The sequence below is a fragment of the Zalophus californianus genome, chromosome 3, assembly GCF_009762305.2.
Source record: "Zalophus californianus isolate mZalCal1 chromosome 3, mZalCal1.pri.v2, whole genome shotgun sequence".
In the NCBI taxonomy this organism is placed as follows: Eukaryota; Metazoa; Chordata; class Mammalia; order Carnivora; family Otariidae; genus Zalophus; species Zalophus californianus.
In genome coordinates, this window is record NC_045597.1 from 11201808 (window position 1) to 11218038 (window position 16231).

A 16231-nucleotide genomic window follows, 5' to 3' on the forward strand; every position below is an offset into this window, starting at 1 on the left:
ACAACATAATTTACTCCTTAAGGGGAGTAAGTATAACTTTGCTTTCATTATTTAAATAAAATGGCTGTGAGGCACCTGGCTGGCTTAGTCGGTGAAGCATGCAACTCTTGATCTCAGGGTTGTAAGTTTGAGCCCCACACCAGGTGTAGAGATTACTTAAAGATAAAATCTTTTATATATACATATAAAAGTAAAATGGTTGCTCCTAATTCAATTATTGCTTTACATCCTAAAGGCTTGTAGGATCACACTTTCTTAAGCATTAGTACTGACCTGTATGTACATGAGGTAACAAAATTGCATTTGCTAGAGAATATTTTATAACTTGCTCTTATAGACACAAAGGGCTATTCCCTCTACTCCCAAATTAGTCAACTGCAGGTCACTGTATTTTATATCTCCATGCATTTTCAAGTTTCATGCTACAAAACATCATTGACAATGACAAAAGACAATAAATCGCTAATTTGCTGCACTGGCCAATAACAGACTTCAGAATATTAGAACCATTTTCCATACAGTACATAAAATACTAAATGCTTATCTAGGAAAGGTCATGAATCATAAGGTTAATTAAATAATTGAAGGTATATATGTAAAGTATAGGGCTGCTAAAGAAAATGAAATACCTATTTTTTTTTTTTTTTAAGATTTTATTTATTTATTTGAGAGAGAATGAGAGAGAGCACGAGAGGGAAGAGGGTCAGAGGGAGAAGCAGACTCCCTGCCGAGCAGGGAGCCCGATGTGGGACTCGATCCCAGGACTTCAGGATCATGACCTGAGCCGAAGGCAGTCGCTTAACCGACTGAGCCACCCAGGCGCCCGAAATACCTATTCTTAATTAGTATGTCAGTTTAGTTCAAGTTTTTCTTATTTCTATTTAAACACACAGTAACCACATTTTCTACTGAATTCTCTAGTGTATCTTCAAGCTGTTTTCTAGAACTGGACACCATGTATAATAATAAGACCCCAAACGTTTGTTTTCACCTCGAATAACGTAATTATCCAGTGCATCTTCCATTCTCTTCAGTGCTTCAGTTCTATCAGAACCATATGTGATCAGCTAAAAGCAAACAAACAAAAAACAATTTACATAGGTATCTATAAATCTATCTAAAAGTCAAACAATTCATCCTAATAAAAATCAAAATACTTCCTAACAGATTTCCCAGAACATCTTTTGAACCTTCACAGTGGTTCAGTTTGTAATATAAAGTATGGCAATTAAGATTTTTAAAACTAGATAAATATGAAAATCAAGCTATTTCAGACATTTCTCCTACATTCACTATCACAGAAAAGAGCTATTTGAGCTCAACAATGAAATAAAAGCAAGCATAAAAAAGTTTAAAGGGGAAGATAATCAAAATGTGAACATTATTTGGGATAGAATATGAACATCTGTGATAGGGGAGGATTAGGCAAGATTTGTTTTTTCTCTCCCTACGAGAATGTCGTTTCCAAGTTTGACACCCTGCTTAGCCAGCTTTTACACGTAACACAGAACAGAAGCAAAGGGTTCTTGTATTAGAAAACCAGAAGGGTCTTCCTATTCTATATGACTTTCGGCCTATTTAGAGGAATCCTAAATAAATAAGCAATAAGTAACATTCTATTACTAATTTGCTTGCTAATAAGACCTTAAGTACTCATAAAATATTTTTCTTGTTATTACATTAGTCAATGTGTAGTGTGCAATTACTTTAGTACATTCCATCAGGTCCTCAGTGTCAAGCCAGGTTGAAAATTCGTAGGCCACGTTTCTGAACAGAAATGTATTCATCAAAAATGGAACCACATCTACTCAAAATCAATCTATAATATTTTTGTTTCTCATTTTTAAAGTAAATAGTGGTTCCCTAACAACCAAATTATCTAAAGTTCACTTTAATAATGTTACTGTAAAAACTTAAGTGAAAAAAGATAAATAAAAATTGGTTCGCTTGCTGTAAGTACATCATCTTGAGAAAGGGTTTTTAGTAAATTCTGCAGTCAGAATTCTACATTTTATGAGATCTTACAATTCTAACAATCTAAGAATTTAAGCAGCATTGTTATTCTGGAAAGTCAAATTTCAAAGACAGGTGGACAAAAAGACATCTTATACTCTTACATAAAATTTAATTATGTGCAATCCCCACAAATTACTGATTCATAAAAATTGAAGAAAAATGATAAAAAGTACTCCAAAAAACATGACTTATCACCCCAATTCTTTGATATGGCCTGACATTCATACTTCTATCTCAGGCAATTTTCAGGAATGACCAAATAACAATTTAATGCATCTTCACTGTATGTGCTGCGATGGAGCCACTGGGTAGGCAACTTTGTTACTGTTGGGAAAGGGGATCATCATTCCATTCGAGATTTTACCGGGGAAGAGCCATTGACTGACTTGATTGGGGAGTGTTACAAAGTAACATGGTATTGAAATTTCTCAGGAGGAAGAAAATCTGCTCTGCTTTCACTTTTCTATCAGTGCACAATTACTTGTTTAATTATAAAATTACAACACATGATTCAGAGAAAAGCTCCATTTCAGATTTTCTTAATTAAATACTTCCACTGTCTCTTCAGAAGAAGAACGAACAAAGCTATTAAGAAATCGAACTAACTTTTGAAATCATTGGATCGTAATAAATGCTAATATCACTTCCTGGTTGGATGCCGCTGTCAACCCGGACCTGGGAGAAAAAAAGAAACGAAAGTAACTTCATATTGTGCGGTTATTTTTCTCACAACAATTTTAATTTCTAAGGAGCATGTGGATAATTTAATCTCAAGTAACTTTTCAGCTTCCGGAAAACAGAAAAACGATCTAAACTATATAGAGACCAAATTATCTTCATCTGTTAGTGTGTAGTATAATGTATTTTTTGTTCTTTCATTAAACAAAGGAACTAAGAAACCTCAAAAAAATAACAATACTATGACTTTATACATCACTATCCTGGGATGCATTTGTAGCTAGTTGATGGTGTCTTCCAATTGAAGCACGGCATGAATGATGCCCCTTCTAGGCACACTCCCCACGGTACCCTTCTGAGAGCTCCAGGGAGGACCCCAGTCAAGCCAGGCAGCAGGATTAGGAGTTCTGCTCATCAGCTCTACAGGAACACTGGTCCTGCGGCTTTCATGTCTATAACACTTTCCTTTTTTGCCTTACCCTCTCAACTGTACAACATTTTTTCTCTGTTACTGTTAGTCCCCCAAGACTTTAATGTTTACACAGCTTTTCTCATAGCTTTGCTTTGTAAGGACACAGCCCCAATTAGAGTTCTGATTTTGCGATTTTCATGGGGGCAAAAAATAGCACAAGTTCAAAATATTCTTTTGAAGAGTCTGATTGCTGTTAAACAGCCAACAAGTTAGTTAGTACATCGCTGATTCTTGTTTTCCTCTCCCAGTTTGATACCAGCAGTAAGGCACAGAGGTTAGCCATGTAAAACTTTTAAAATGAGCAGTTGCTGAAGACGAAATATTTATTAAATTATTGTGCCTAAGTTTTGGAATCTGAAGTATTTAAAAGCTAATCAAAATACTTAAGACTGTCAAGCATGTCCTAGGGGTCTTGAAGATAGAGGAATTTAATCGAAGCTGCTAGAACAGCAGGACTTTGATGCCCAACATTGTAAAGGGGTGGGAAGAGAAGAGTGGAAGCTCACGTAGCTCTTCACCTGTGGGAAGAAGCCTTCCTAATAAACAGCAGCTCATCTGTCTGCAGCAAGGCAGAAAAAGGTCAACACAGCGGCTGTTAGGCCTTTAATATTTTAATTTAGGCAATTATCAAGGGACCACATGTAGAACCTCTTGTCTAGGATATCCACATGAGGGTATGATGATGGCTTTATTATACGGTGACATCAAAAGATAAAGCATAGTTTCATTCTCTTAAAAAAAAAAAAATCACACTAACACTATTCTCTTTGTAAGGCTTCAGAAGATAACACTGTAACATACCCAGAGTGCTTTTATTTCTGTATTTGCAAACACAAAAGTATGGATATTTGTATTTACATTCACATTCATGTATGAAAATCGATTTTAAATGAAAGTCACTCAGCACACTTAAACATATCTTGGCTTTCTATTTTCTGGAAACATACTTTAGTTCTATGAAACTGAAATTCACAGTGTTTATAAAAACTAGAAAAGAATTAATGGGACAGCTGTGAAAGCAATAAAATCATAATCTACTCTCTCCCCACATTTAAACAGACCCCAAACGGCAGCTGGCAACCAACTTAGAGAAAAGAGCCTTTTGAACTTCCATTTTCTTCATTTTAGTAGCAAAAAGTTAATTAAAAGAGTTCGTTTTACCTCCATGTATTGTTATTTAAAACCAGAGCATGCTTGCTAAAGCTGTGTTTCAAATTGAGACTGGTACAAATTCTAAAATGTTTGACTTTAAGTATATCCTATTTGCTACATAAATTGCTACAAGGCTAGTGTGGAACTCTGCTGTTCAACACACTGGTCAAATAACAGACAATAAAGATTATTTATTACTTTCTTCTACAGTTCATAATTTAAAGTCTTAGTTACCTTGAACAACATCATCCTAAAAGTTAAGTTACCCAGGGCTCTTGGATATAACCATGTCATCTACTAAAATTATGATCACAGAAGATATGTCATTTTAATTTAAAAATACATAGGGGAAAATCAAGAGGTATTATATGTAATCAACACACATCGCTAATCAAACACATTTCATTAGCCAATCAACATTTCCAATTTAAAACTGTAACAAAGCATGAAGACTCTGACTTATAATTTCCTACTTACATAGCTTTTTTCAAATAATCATCAGCTTTTACTTCTAACAATGAATTAAAAGTCAAACTAAGTCACCATTCCTCTATGGAAACAAAGGCTACACAAAAAAATATATTTAGCTTTGGCACAAAAAGTTTTAAGAATAAAGTCAAATGGAAATGTAACCAAATTTCTGAGCAGAACAAAACTGCAGTCTGAAAATAACAAATTTATAAAATGTGGTGATCAAAGATTTTTCTTAAATCTTCATCAATGCCATAGAAGTAAATTTTAGGCTTAAAGAACCATGTGAAAAGTACAGCCTGTAAATTAACTCTGAAGTATGTATTCTTTTTTTTTTTTTAAGATTTTATTTATTTCACAGAGAGAGAGACAGCCATACAGGGAACACAAGCAAGGGGAGTGGGAGAGGGAGAAGCAGGCTTCCCGCAGAGCAGAGAGCCCAATGCGGGGCTCGATCCCAGGACCCTGGGATCACGACCTGAGCTGAAGGTAGATGCTTAACGACTGAGCCACCCAGGCGCCCATGAAGTAGGGTATTCTTGTGACAAAAAAGGTACAGCCAAAAAGAGTTTCCCAAGTTAAAACTGACTGATCTCGTTAAAGCGGCAAGGAGGAAAAACCACACCACCACCACCACCACCCAGGCACCTGTGTATGAGGGTCTCAAGCCATTGCTCAGAAACCTCTGGCATAATTTAAATGTCTTTCTTCTGTATCAACGGTGGACCGTGTGAAACTATCAGCCGTCTCCCACCCTTCATGCTCGATTCACCTCTCTCCCTCAGTCCAACTCCCAGCCCGCAATGTCTACCTGACAAGTGACAGCCCAATCTGATTAAATGCTTCCAAGGGAGGGGACTTGTGGGCCTCCATGACAGGCCAAAAGTGATCACCATGGAGATACATAATTACAGCTGTCAACGCATCTACTGTCCTGCTGACATCAATTTGATTGCTCCCAGCAATAATGATAGACAAAGCTTGGTGTGCACTCTCCCGCACCCAATCACTTTATCTATTCCTTGGTCCATTTAGCTGACATGCAACATTCACACAAGCAAATAACAGCAGTAAGCAGAACATTTAAGGCATTTTAATTGTTTTTTCTTTCTATGGATGGATCACAACTGCAAATGTTATTACATAAAACTCCTGCTGCAGCATTAATTGAAGAAAGATTTGGTGGGACAAAGACTGTAGGGGGTATAGTTTGTCCATTATCACTTGTACTTTCAACAGGTCTCACGTTTGAAAATTGCAAATTGCAAAAACTTGCGAGGGCAAAATGTTTGACATCCTGTTAGCTATTACAACATGGTGAAAACTTCTAACAACTAGAGTAATCATTATGAATTCTTATTTAATACTTTTCTGTTTGATTAAAAAAATGTTTAGATATGTCCCTATGATACTTGTTTTCTCATCTGCTATTTAATGTCACATAATGCCTGTTAAATCTTTACAATTTTTGTTCTGCCTTCAGGCTTTGAACACAGCATGGAGTCTCCCAGCCTAGAAAGGGTCAAGTCTCTTCAGAACGCATATGGGCAAAAACAATTTAAAAAGTGAAATAAATCACATATCCAATAACATCTTCGAATTCAGAATCCTTCCTGTAATCTTTCACCATCTTCATGCCAGTAATCAAACTGAATAATCATATTCACAGATGGTACAGCCCTGTCATCCACTAGTTAACATAATGTCATATATATATGCACTTATTACCTTGATTAAGAAAAAGGGTATGTCCTTGTTCTTTTTATGCAGCAAAAACTATTTAAAGAACAGCTATTAAATATAGAAGACTTAGGAATTAGGTGGACAGTGATCACTTTTCTTTAACTGGTAGAAACATGTACTTCTTAAAGTCCATGACACTTAATAGAATGAGGCGTACTTTGTTTTACTTAATCCACTTCTATTAAGGGGCTGATTTTGTGCTTGAATTTTTGACATCTGACTATACAGGGAATCTGGGTTAGATTTAGTGAAAAGATTAAAGTGTAATACAGGAAAGCCATTTCCCATTCTTAGGATTCTGTGATCTTTCTCAGTACAATTTTCAAAAGAATTGGGAACATTGTAAACTATCATTTATTTACAAGTCAGATGTCTCTGGACTTCCCCTGTGAAGTGAATTCTGACCTTCTTATGTATCACAAAGTACAAAATATTTTTTTAAAAACAACAAAAAACTGCCATTCCCCAGGAATTTCACTTGTCCTTCAATTTACACCCTTTAGTGTTGACATGCTTTAACATAAAAGTATGACATAAATCAAGGTTTTAACCCCTCACTTGGTATTACAGCTTAATGACTTACACCAGGTAGATGTATTGGTTCTTGGTACTGAGACAATCTCCCAATGGACGGTAAACCAAAAGACTTGTAGGGGTCCTGAAAGTTCAAAGGAAAGGAAGCACAGTCTTTGAAATATAAATCAGCAAAGTAAGGTTAAATATTTATACAATGAAGAAGCATTTATAGATCTATTTTCAATATACAGTATTTACCAAATCACAGATTTCAGAATATTATTGTCTTATACTCACTCTATAGACTACTTAGACAAGTATTTAAAAATCAAACAGAACTGTAAGCAGAATTTAGCCTGACCTTAGTCATACTTTATTGAAATTGGTAAAATTCCAACATTTTATAAATCTTCTTAGAATGGTTTGGGCAAAAATAAAATAACCTAGGCGATACATCAAAACATCCTCAAGTTCAGAACAACAACTGTAGTACGCTAAAGATATTTGTTTTCTTACTCTCAATACAGTTCACATATGGTAAAATTGGAGAATTTTAGTTCTTCAAATAAAGACCTGAAAGAAACTTTGCATGTGCTATTAGATATGTGCTCCATTTGTAAATATCTTAGATCATCAGAATAAATATTAAGTAAGTTCAGTGTCCTAACAATACCACTTAAAATATAATAAAAGCAGGAATAACCAGGCCAAGTATATTCTTCTCAAGAACTTTAAAAAACATTTCAAAACAACTTCCAGTATTCTTAGACACAGATACTATTAATTTACTTTTCGTTTTGATAAACTTCGAATTCTAAAAGTGAAACATAGTACAAATGTTTCCTTGAATTATTTTAATCATTTGAAAAAAGCATTTTCAGATACTGACTGCTTTATTATCTAATTAATACAGTTATAAAATAGTATAAAAGTATTGGACTGACAGTTTAGGAGTAAAATCCATAATTAAAATTATGAATCAAAGTTTTGCAATTTAAATTTTAACTGCTACTTTCAATGTAAGCATAAGGGATAAAATTATTAGAAAATAAACTTGCAAAAATTTTAAGTAAATACTGAATTAACAACTCATGTGTACCCAGGGTGGGCTCTAAAAAACAAACAAAAACACAGAAATAATTGTTTCTGTTTACTTCAAATGTGATTTGGAAAACAAGCAAACAAAACAAAAACCATGGTCCGTTCAAGCATACTGGAGATTTAACAAAAGCAAGAGTATTTAACGAATGCTTTGTTGGCCCTTAAACTGATGGTAGCTATTTTTCCCATCCAGGAAAAACACATAGAACTTAATCAAACTCAGTCTTTTAAAACTATTTTGAATTATGTCAAAACTGTCTACCCTTTGTTCCGATTGGATTCTGTATTACATAAGCACATACTCAACACCAATTATGAAACCCTAACTTTACCTTCTGTTTATCTCTACCTGGTCCCATGACTTTGGGACACAACCGTCACCCTTCCTCTCAACATCATTCATTTTACCTCAGCATAAACCCGACATTCAACTGCCCAGCCGTTGATGGGAATATCAGCTTGTCTGTGCCTGAGAGGGTAACCCTTGGCAACACGGATCATTTCTTGGACTAGGTCCAGGCCGGTAATGCATTCTGTGACGGGATGCTCAACCTGCAAGGCCAATATGAGCCCATCAATAGGTGTGGGAAAAGGTAAATAAACAGAAATAAGCAAAACAAGTTCAATAACTTATGGGTAAAATGAGGTTAATTATATTTAACATTCAATCACTTTAAAAAACTAAGAGAATAAAATTAAACACAATCTCATACAAGGCATGATTTAAAAAAAATACCTAAAAAGTATTTGTAAACTATCTGTATTACTTGTTTCCATTTTTAATTAATGTCATCTGGCAATGTTTAACACTTTCAATTTTGAAACTACTTCCTATCTGAAAATTACATATTTAGCTGCAATCCTCCATATGGCTGATAATCAACCTATTCTGCTACACTTAGCATGGCATCCACAGAGGCAGCTTATGATTTTCCAAAGCACTAGGCTAGCGTAGTCTCACCCAGTCTCATGCTTTCACTAACCTGTCCTGACAAGCAACCAGATTAGCGTACTCTTACATCAATGCAGTTTAGCAGAAAGGAGCAGATGGATCCTGCAGGTTGTTCTCCCTTCAGACTTACACAGGGAGTGCTTAGCATGCACAATAGCAAAACTGAGCCAGTGAAATCACTCTGCTTTCTCAGCAAATTGCTGATAACTACTTTGGATGATGCTGTCATGGGGATCCCTAGCCTTCCATACTCACACATGGGATACACATGTACAAAAACATGCACCGACATATAGGGATACTAACAGGGATACACATCATTATGAATTTGTTTGACTGCTTACAAGTTCCTAAACTTAACAAAGCTAAAATAAAGCCACTTACAGCACTGATAAAGAGCAGATGATCTGTCTTTCACTGAAATCCCTGAATAAGTTCTAGAAATTTAAATAAAAGTTCGGCCACATCTGCTGTTTTAATACCAATTTCTTATCTCATAAAAATTAAGCATGTTCTAAATGCACTTCATAATAGTTTCTTTATCATGACATGTCTAATTTTATACACTCTGACACAGGGAAAGGTCAATGAACAAAAGAATTGTCTTCCCATCTTCAACTACACTAATTGAAGGACAGGACTTAGTCATTATAATAATCTTGAAGCTTATCAGAAGCAGACAATGCCATGGTCTTAAAAAAAAAAAGCTTTGTAAAAATAAACAGATGGCATCCATAATTAGCTCTGTGTGTGTTATGAGTTTGTTTACAGTTTCAACAACATTTTAAGACATTTTGACATAATTTTAATGACAAAATCATCGCTAAAATAAGCATCTACCCTTTGTAAAATAAATGTGACACTAAATAAAGATCTTATTAGATAGTTCAAAAAATAAATTTTTGAAAGATACGGTTTTTGAGAAACAAGATTCTATATGACAAATATAACAAGGAACAAGTGTAAATGCCCATCTCTTATTGCTAGAAACAAATTTTATGTGAGAAACCATCTTACCACTCTATTCAAAGTGAGCCTACTGTGTGCCAAGGGCTTTAAATCAATACTATTCACACACCTCGTTAGGTGAAAAAACAGTTTTAAAAATGATTTAACTCTATTCTATGATTAACTCCTTCTATGTCTAGTGCCCAGAAAAGTACGCACTATATACTAGGCAAATAAATAAATAATGAATGAATAAATGAGCAGCAAATCCAGAGCCACATCTAGAGTAAATGGGAGAGGCAGGGTTGGAATTCAGGTCACTCCAAAGATGGTACGACATTCCTATTTTCTTCGTGGAAAAATGTATATAAAAACATGTAGTAAATTGGGGTGCCTGGCTGGCTCAGTCAGTGAAGCATGCAATCTTTGATCTCAGGGTCATGAGTTCAAGCCCCACATTGGTGTAGACATTACTAAATAATAATAATGAACAACTTTTTAAAAAATGTAGTAAACATAAACTGCTACATAATTATGAGCTGTTGTCTTTTATAAACCATAGTATTATGAAAGTTTAAAGATAGGGGCAGCACTTGGGTGAGTCAGTTGATTAAGCGACTGCCTTCAGCCCAGGTCATGATCCTGGAGTCCCAGGATGCAGCCACACCATTGGGCTCCCCACCCCTCGTGCTCTCTCTCTCAAATAAATAAATCTTTAAAAAAATGAAAGTTTAAAGATAGAAATTCATTATAAGGCTCTGTTTTACCTTAGAAGATGTCTCTGTAACTGTGTAAGAAAAAAGTACATTAGACCCATTATTGAATGGAATCCAAAAATGGACCTCTTTACTGCAACTTAGAATTATAGAACAGAAACAGCACATTTTACAATCTAAATTAGTGAGCTGCAAGCATTTCAAAATAAAATAATTAAGTAGATAACTAAAATAATAACTAGCTGCTAAAGGCAAAATGATTACTTGCAGAATTTAAAAAATGTATCCACTAAGGTTCAGATATTGTTAAAGAAATCTTCCTAAACACATTTTAATAGAATTAAAATGAAGTTATTCAACTGGATGGTATGAAACATTTCCTTTAGACCCTGCATTATTATTACCAGGAATCTTGTAAGCGTAACATTGTTTAAATAACCATGTATAGCCCCATTTCTGAGAATTTGGAAATAGGTCCCCTCTGCAAGTCAAACTCAGTACTTAAAGAGATGAAAACAGAGATATGCAAAGAGACAAAACAGCTCCCAGGCCAAAATATAATTCAACAGAAGTTTTAAAAAATATCTTTAAAAGGAGAAAAAAAAGAAAGGAGAAAGGAAGGGAGGGAGGGAGGATCAATGGAAAGTGAAGGTAACCACCTGGAATGAAAGGTAATACAAAGAAGGAGGGTCAAAGTTTGCTGGTAGGCTGACGAGTTCATCTTGTTCCACCTAAAGGAAAAATCTACACAAGTCTAATGCCAATAAATGTATATTCTGAGGGCTGTTATGTGAAAGGAAAAAAAAAACAAACAAGGTTTCTGTGTCATTTCTATTTGGGAAACATTGACTTCAACTACATTAAACATGTGCTTTTAAGAAAGACTCCTAAGACTCATTAATCTGCCACAATGCTTTGGGATTCTCAAGAGGAGGGTATCTTACGGTGCTTATTTAACCCACACCCCTCCTCCTTTTATAGGATATCCTTCTGGGAGAATTCCATGGAACACACTTTTAGAAACAATGTCTTAAACATTCAAAATACAAAACTGAATTCCCTTATTGTGACTAGCCTCACCAAATTTTTGCAGACCTGGCTTCATACATAATATTTTTTTACCCAACAGAAATGGGTGCTAGTTCCAAGAAGCATATGAATAAGGGATACACTAAATAGTATGAGTCTCCATTTGAAGATCAATATGTTGACATTCTGATAGATAAATCTTATGATTTAGTCAACAAAGGCCTAACCCCCACCCCCAGCCACACACAAAAAATCACATGGGAGGGAGGGAGGGAGGAAAAGGAAAAGAAAAAACCCAAAACAAGTCAAAATTTCTGAATTCTCAAAGACAAATTTCTGATTGGGATCAGTGAGACAGTGTGCACTCTGCAGGGTCTATTAGTAGCTGATAAATCTGTCTATGTTGGCAATGCCTCTATCTTTCCATGAATGTTTTGTTCAAATAGGTACAAACAACTACAATCATATGTCATATTATGGAACATAATCACACACAATCATGCTACAGTGAGTATATATAGTTCTACATGCCTATATTAGATGGTCACAAACATCCAACTTTCTATTAACCCATTTGCTATTTTAATTTAGTTTTGTCTTCTCGATCACCATCAAGCTGTCACTAATGTCAGTGTTTGTGTTTAGACCTTTGGCCACTGTTTTCAAATATATTTGTTGCTTTAAATGTATTTGCCCCCAAAAATAAATAACTGAGCTTACCAAATGCCAACAGTGAGGTAAATTTGGTTTTGCCTCACCTCTGAGTTCTTAATGTATCAAACTTCAATAGTGATGAACTTAGAAAAACAAATCTTTCTGGCACTGTGTCTGCCATTGCCACCGTAATCTTTAGCCTTACTCCTCACTAAATACAAACTAGGAAGTATCTAAAACTAGTGGGTGAAAGTATAATGATATTTTCAGTCTCAAATTATCTCCCTATACGATACCTTATTGACAACAGAGGGAAAAGTAGTAACTGTACAGTAAAGAAATGCAAGGGACACCACCTTAACCAAGCCAACCGCAGCAGTAATGGGATAAACAGCACGTTTCTCGGGTGCAGTGCTCAGACTTGCCAATGAGCAGAGCCTCGGTATAATCATGAGAATACAGACAAATGCACAATCAGAGATGTTCTATAAAGTAAGGGGCCTGTGCTCATGAAAAAATGTAAAGACCACAGTTGACCCCAAAATAAATAAATAAATAAAAGACTAAGGAACTGTTCTAGATAGAGAGCGGTATGACAAGTAAATGTAATATAGGCTCCCAAACCAGAAAATGTGTTTCTTTTATTGTAAAAGACTTTAAGGGAACAACTGGTGAAATCTGCATACGACCTCTAGACTGGCTGATAGATAATGAGCAAATGTTAATATCCTGATTTTGACAATGGTACTGTGGTGATGTAAAAGAATTTTCTTGTTTTTAGGAAACACAAACATATTTAGGAGTAAAGGGACACCAGGCCGGCAATTTACTCTGAAATGTTTCAGGTAAAGACGACACACAGAGAAAACAGATACAGCGAATGTAAACGTGAGGGAAGGGTGTTCAGAACATCTCTGTGACATTTAGCAATTTTTCTCCACATCTGAAATAATCTCACATAAAAGTTAACAGAAATTAAAGCTACATCACTAGTTTGTTTTTATACATAATAAAATATTACTGAAATAAAGATAACTGATTTGATCAACATTTTCTCTTCAAAATCCACTGTTAAATAAAAATAATCAACAGCAGATAATTTGTTCAATAGCTTTTCTCTGACTTAAATTTGTAAATATTTTGTGTTTATTTCCCCTAACAAGTCCTAAGATTTTAAAGAACAGGTAACTAGGTGACAGGCAAGTTTTCCTCCTGGGAAGCAAGATTCAGGCAAACTCTAATTAGACACTTACATTAGCTTCCAATGAAAACACTGAGGGAAGTTGCAAAGGGAAAAAAGTCATGAAAAGTGCAGAGAGAAGTCAGATGGAACAAGTATGTGTAAAGTTGGCCATTAACAGAGAAGGAGAGTGAATGAGAAGCATTGGAAGTTCCTTATATGGAGGAATATTTGGCTCTGTCAGCTCGTGAATGGTGGCCCAACTACCTAGTCAAAGCAGAAGCTGTCCCCAAAGCTAGAAGACCCAACAAACATGCTGTAACTAACATCCAAATGGCACTGAAATTTACAAAATCCCTCAAATGCATGAACTTGTTCCTCAATATTCCACTGTCACTTTATAAGGAAGGCATAATGAGATACAAACATGAGGTATATAGTGAGTGAATATTAAGAATATCTAATATTCAAATAATGTTATTTTAAATTAATATAATTTTAGGTAACATCTTTATTAAATACATCAAGTCTAAACTGACAAATATTACAAGGCTTGGTTTGGGAAGGCTACCTTTGGTAAGCAGAACTTGTCTGACTCAACTCAACCGAGCAGTTTAGGTGTGATTACCTGTTGAAGATAATTGTCCTGTTATATAAAGCTGAGTTTCATAATGGTATTTGGCATAACAGGTCTCTGATTAGTTTATTGTTATTCCAGCCTGAAAAGATAACTGATGCCATTATTTTTGGTTCTGCTCTTTCAGTTCAGAGAACCGCTTTGTCCAGAACAGAATCTAACATATATCTATTAAAATTCTGAAGTTTTACCTCCTGAGAATACAGGATTTCAAAATAAAGATGTAAAGTTATTAGATTTTGATCCACAGGACTCAAAGATAAAAAGCACATTGGGAAATGGGCCCCAACATACCATTCCTGTAAACTCACCTTGAAAATAGTGGCTGTTTAAGGGTGGCAGTGAAAACTGAACAGATTCTATTATAGAGCTTCCCTGTTGACCCCAACACAAATAATCAGATGAAGAAAGGATAAGGAAACTGTTATGGGCTGAATTGTGTCCTCACCCCCCACCCCACTCCCCGCCCCCAATTCCCATGTTTAAGCCCTAACCCCTAGTACCTCAGAATATAACTGTATTTGGAGATAAGGGTCTTTAAAGAGGCAATTAAGTTAAAATGAGGTCATTAGGATGGGCCCTAATCCAACATGACTAATATCCTTAAAAGAAGAGATTAGGACACAGACAACACACACACACAGACAACACACACACACAGACACACACACACACACACACAGACACACACACACACACACACACACACACACACACACACACACACACACACACACACACACACACACACACACACACACACACGACAGACCATGTGAAAACACAGGGGGATGATGGCCATCTGCAGGCCAAAGAGAGGGGCCTCCAGAGGAAATCAACCCTGCAAACGTCTTCATTTTAGACTCCTAGTCTCCAGAACTGTGAGAAAATACAACTTCTGTTGGTTAAGCCACCCTGTCTGTAGTATGTTGATATGGCAGCTCTAGGAAACTAATACAGGAACAAAGTTGAAAAATTAAAATCTAGGTAAGAGTATGGAACTCAAAGACCCAAAATAGTTTACAACATGCTTTAACACAAAAACCTAACTGAAACTATCTGACAAGTTTACCTATTCACATCTGTGTAATAAAAACTTCTTCAACTTTCTAATAAGACTCAATAAATATTAAGGGAAAGTATAATATACCCCACTTTGTATTCTCACTTTCCTAGGATACTGACTTCAAATATTCCAGAACATCCTGGTTCTGGCTTACTTAAGCCAGTTTGATAATCCTGGCCTCTATGACTTAAAAAATAATCAAAAAGGTCAACTTCAGCCCAAATCTAAAATGTCCCTCTGATGCAGTTTTATGAATTAGTCACAAATCCATTTCTCTGTAATTTCTCCTAATTCCACCAATTATTCTTTCAGTCAATGCTCCAACTCCGAAAAAGACCAAACTCTTTTAGTATGGATGGTCCTGAATATTTTTAAAATCCAAAACTGCTCTGAAAATAGAACATGATTATTTGTTCAGTTATAGCCAACTCTTAGGTGCAATAATTTTTGATTTTTAAATAAGCGAAATAGCAAAGGGTAAGAATCAATTTAGAGTTTCTAAAAATCCTTCTGGAATATAAAGATTTCACATGGTGCAGGATTATCTGATGGGAGGTGGGGGCGTCTGGTCTCCATAGAATTTCAACAATTCCATTGCACTTTTTCTTCCATCCCATCACAAAAGTAGATTCCTTCTTCACTGTGGCAATCATATATAAGCAACTGACTAAGGTCTAACAAAAGTGGGAAATTCAGCGCTCTGTTCTTAAGGATATGGAACAGCCAGTTGACCACTCCTGGGCTATTAACTACTATAAGATGTTATTCCTTTCTACTTAAGAGTGTTCCAACTCTTATGATCTTTGTAGATTACATAAAGGCTGTTTTTCCAAAGCACTAAAATCTAATCATAACTTACATTTGGAAATAAGCAATTATACATACGCACACACGAATTTA

At 35.4% G+C, this 16231-nt stretch overlaps 1 protein-coding gene across 5 annotated transcripts in view; it reads right to left on the reverse strand.

Moving 5' to 3' along the window:
- PCCA (propionyl-CoA carboxylase subunit alpha) overlaps positions 1 to 16231 on the reverse strand; it is a 394205-nt gene that overhangs the window by 198985 nt on the left and 178989 nt on the right. For all 5 annotated transcript variants that reach the window (XM_027588123.2, XM_035726502.1, XM_035726503.1 and 2 more), the window contains 4 exons: positions 8558 to 8701; positions 7116 to 7190; positions 2623 to 2691; positions 992 to 1067 (listed from right to left, as the gene is read on the reverse strand). In XM_027588123.2, coding sequence (XP_027443924.1) covers positions 992 to 1067; positions 2623 to 2691; positions 7116 to 7190; positions 8558 to 8701 — 364 coding nt within the window. The remainder of the gene's footprint in view (positions 1 to 991; positions 1068 to 2622; positions 2692 to 7115; positions 7191 to 8557; positions 8702 to 16231) is intronic.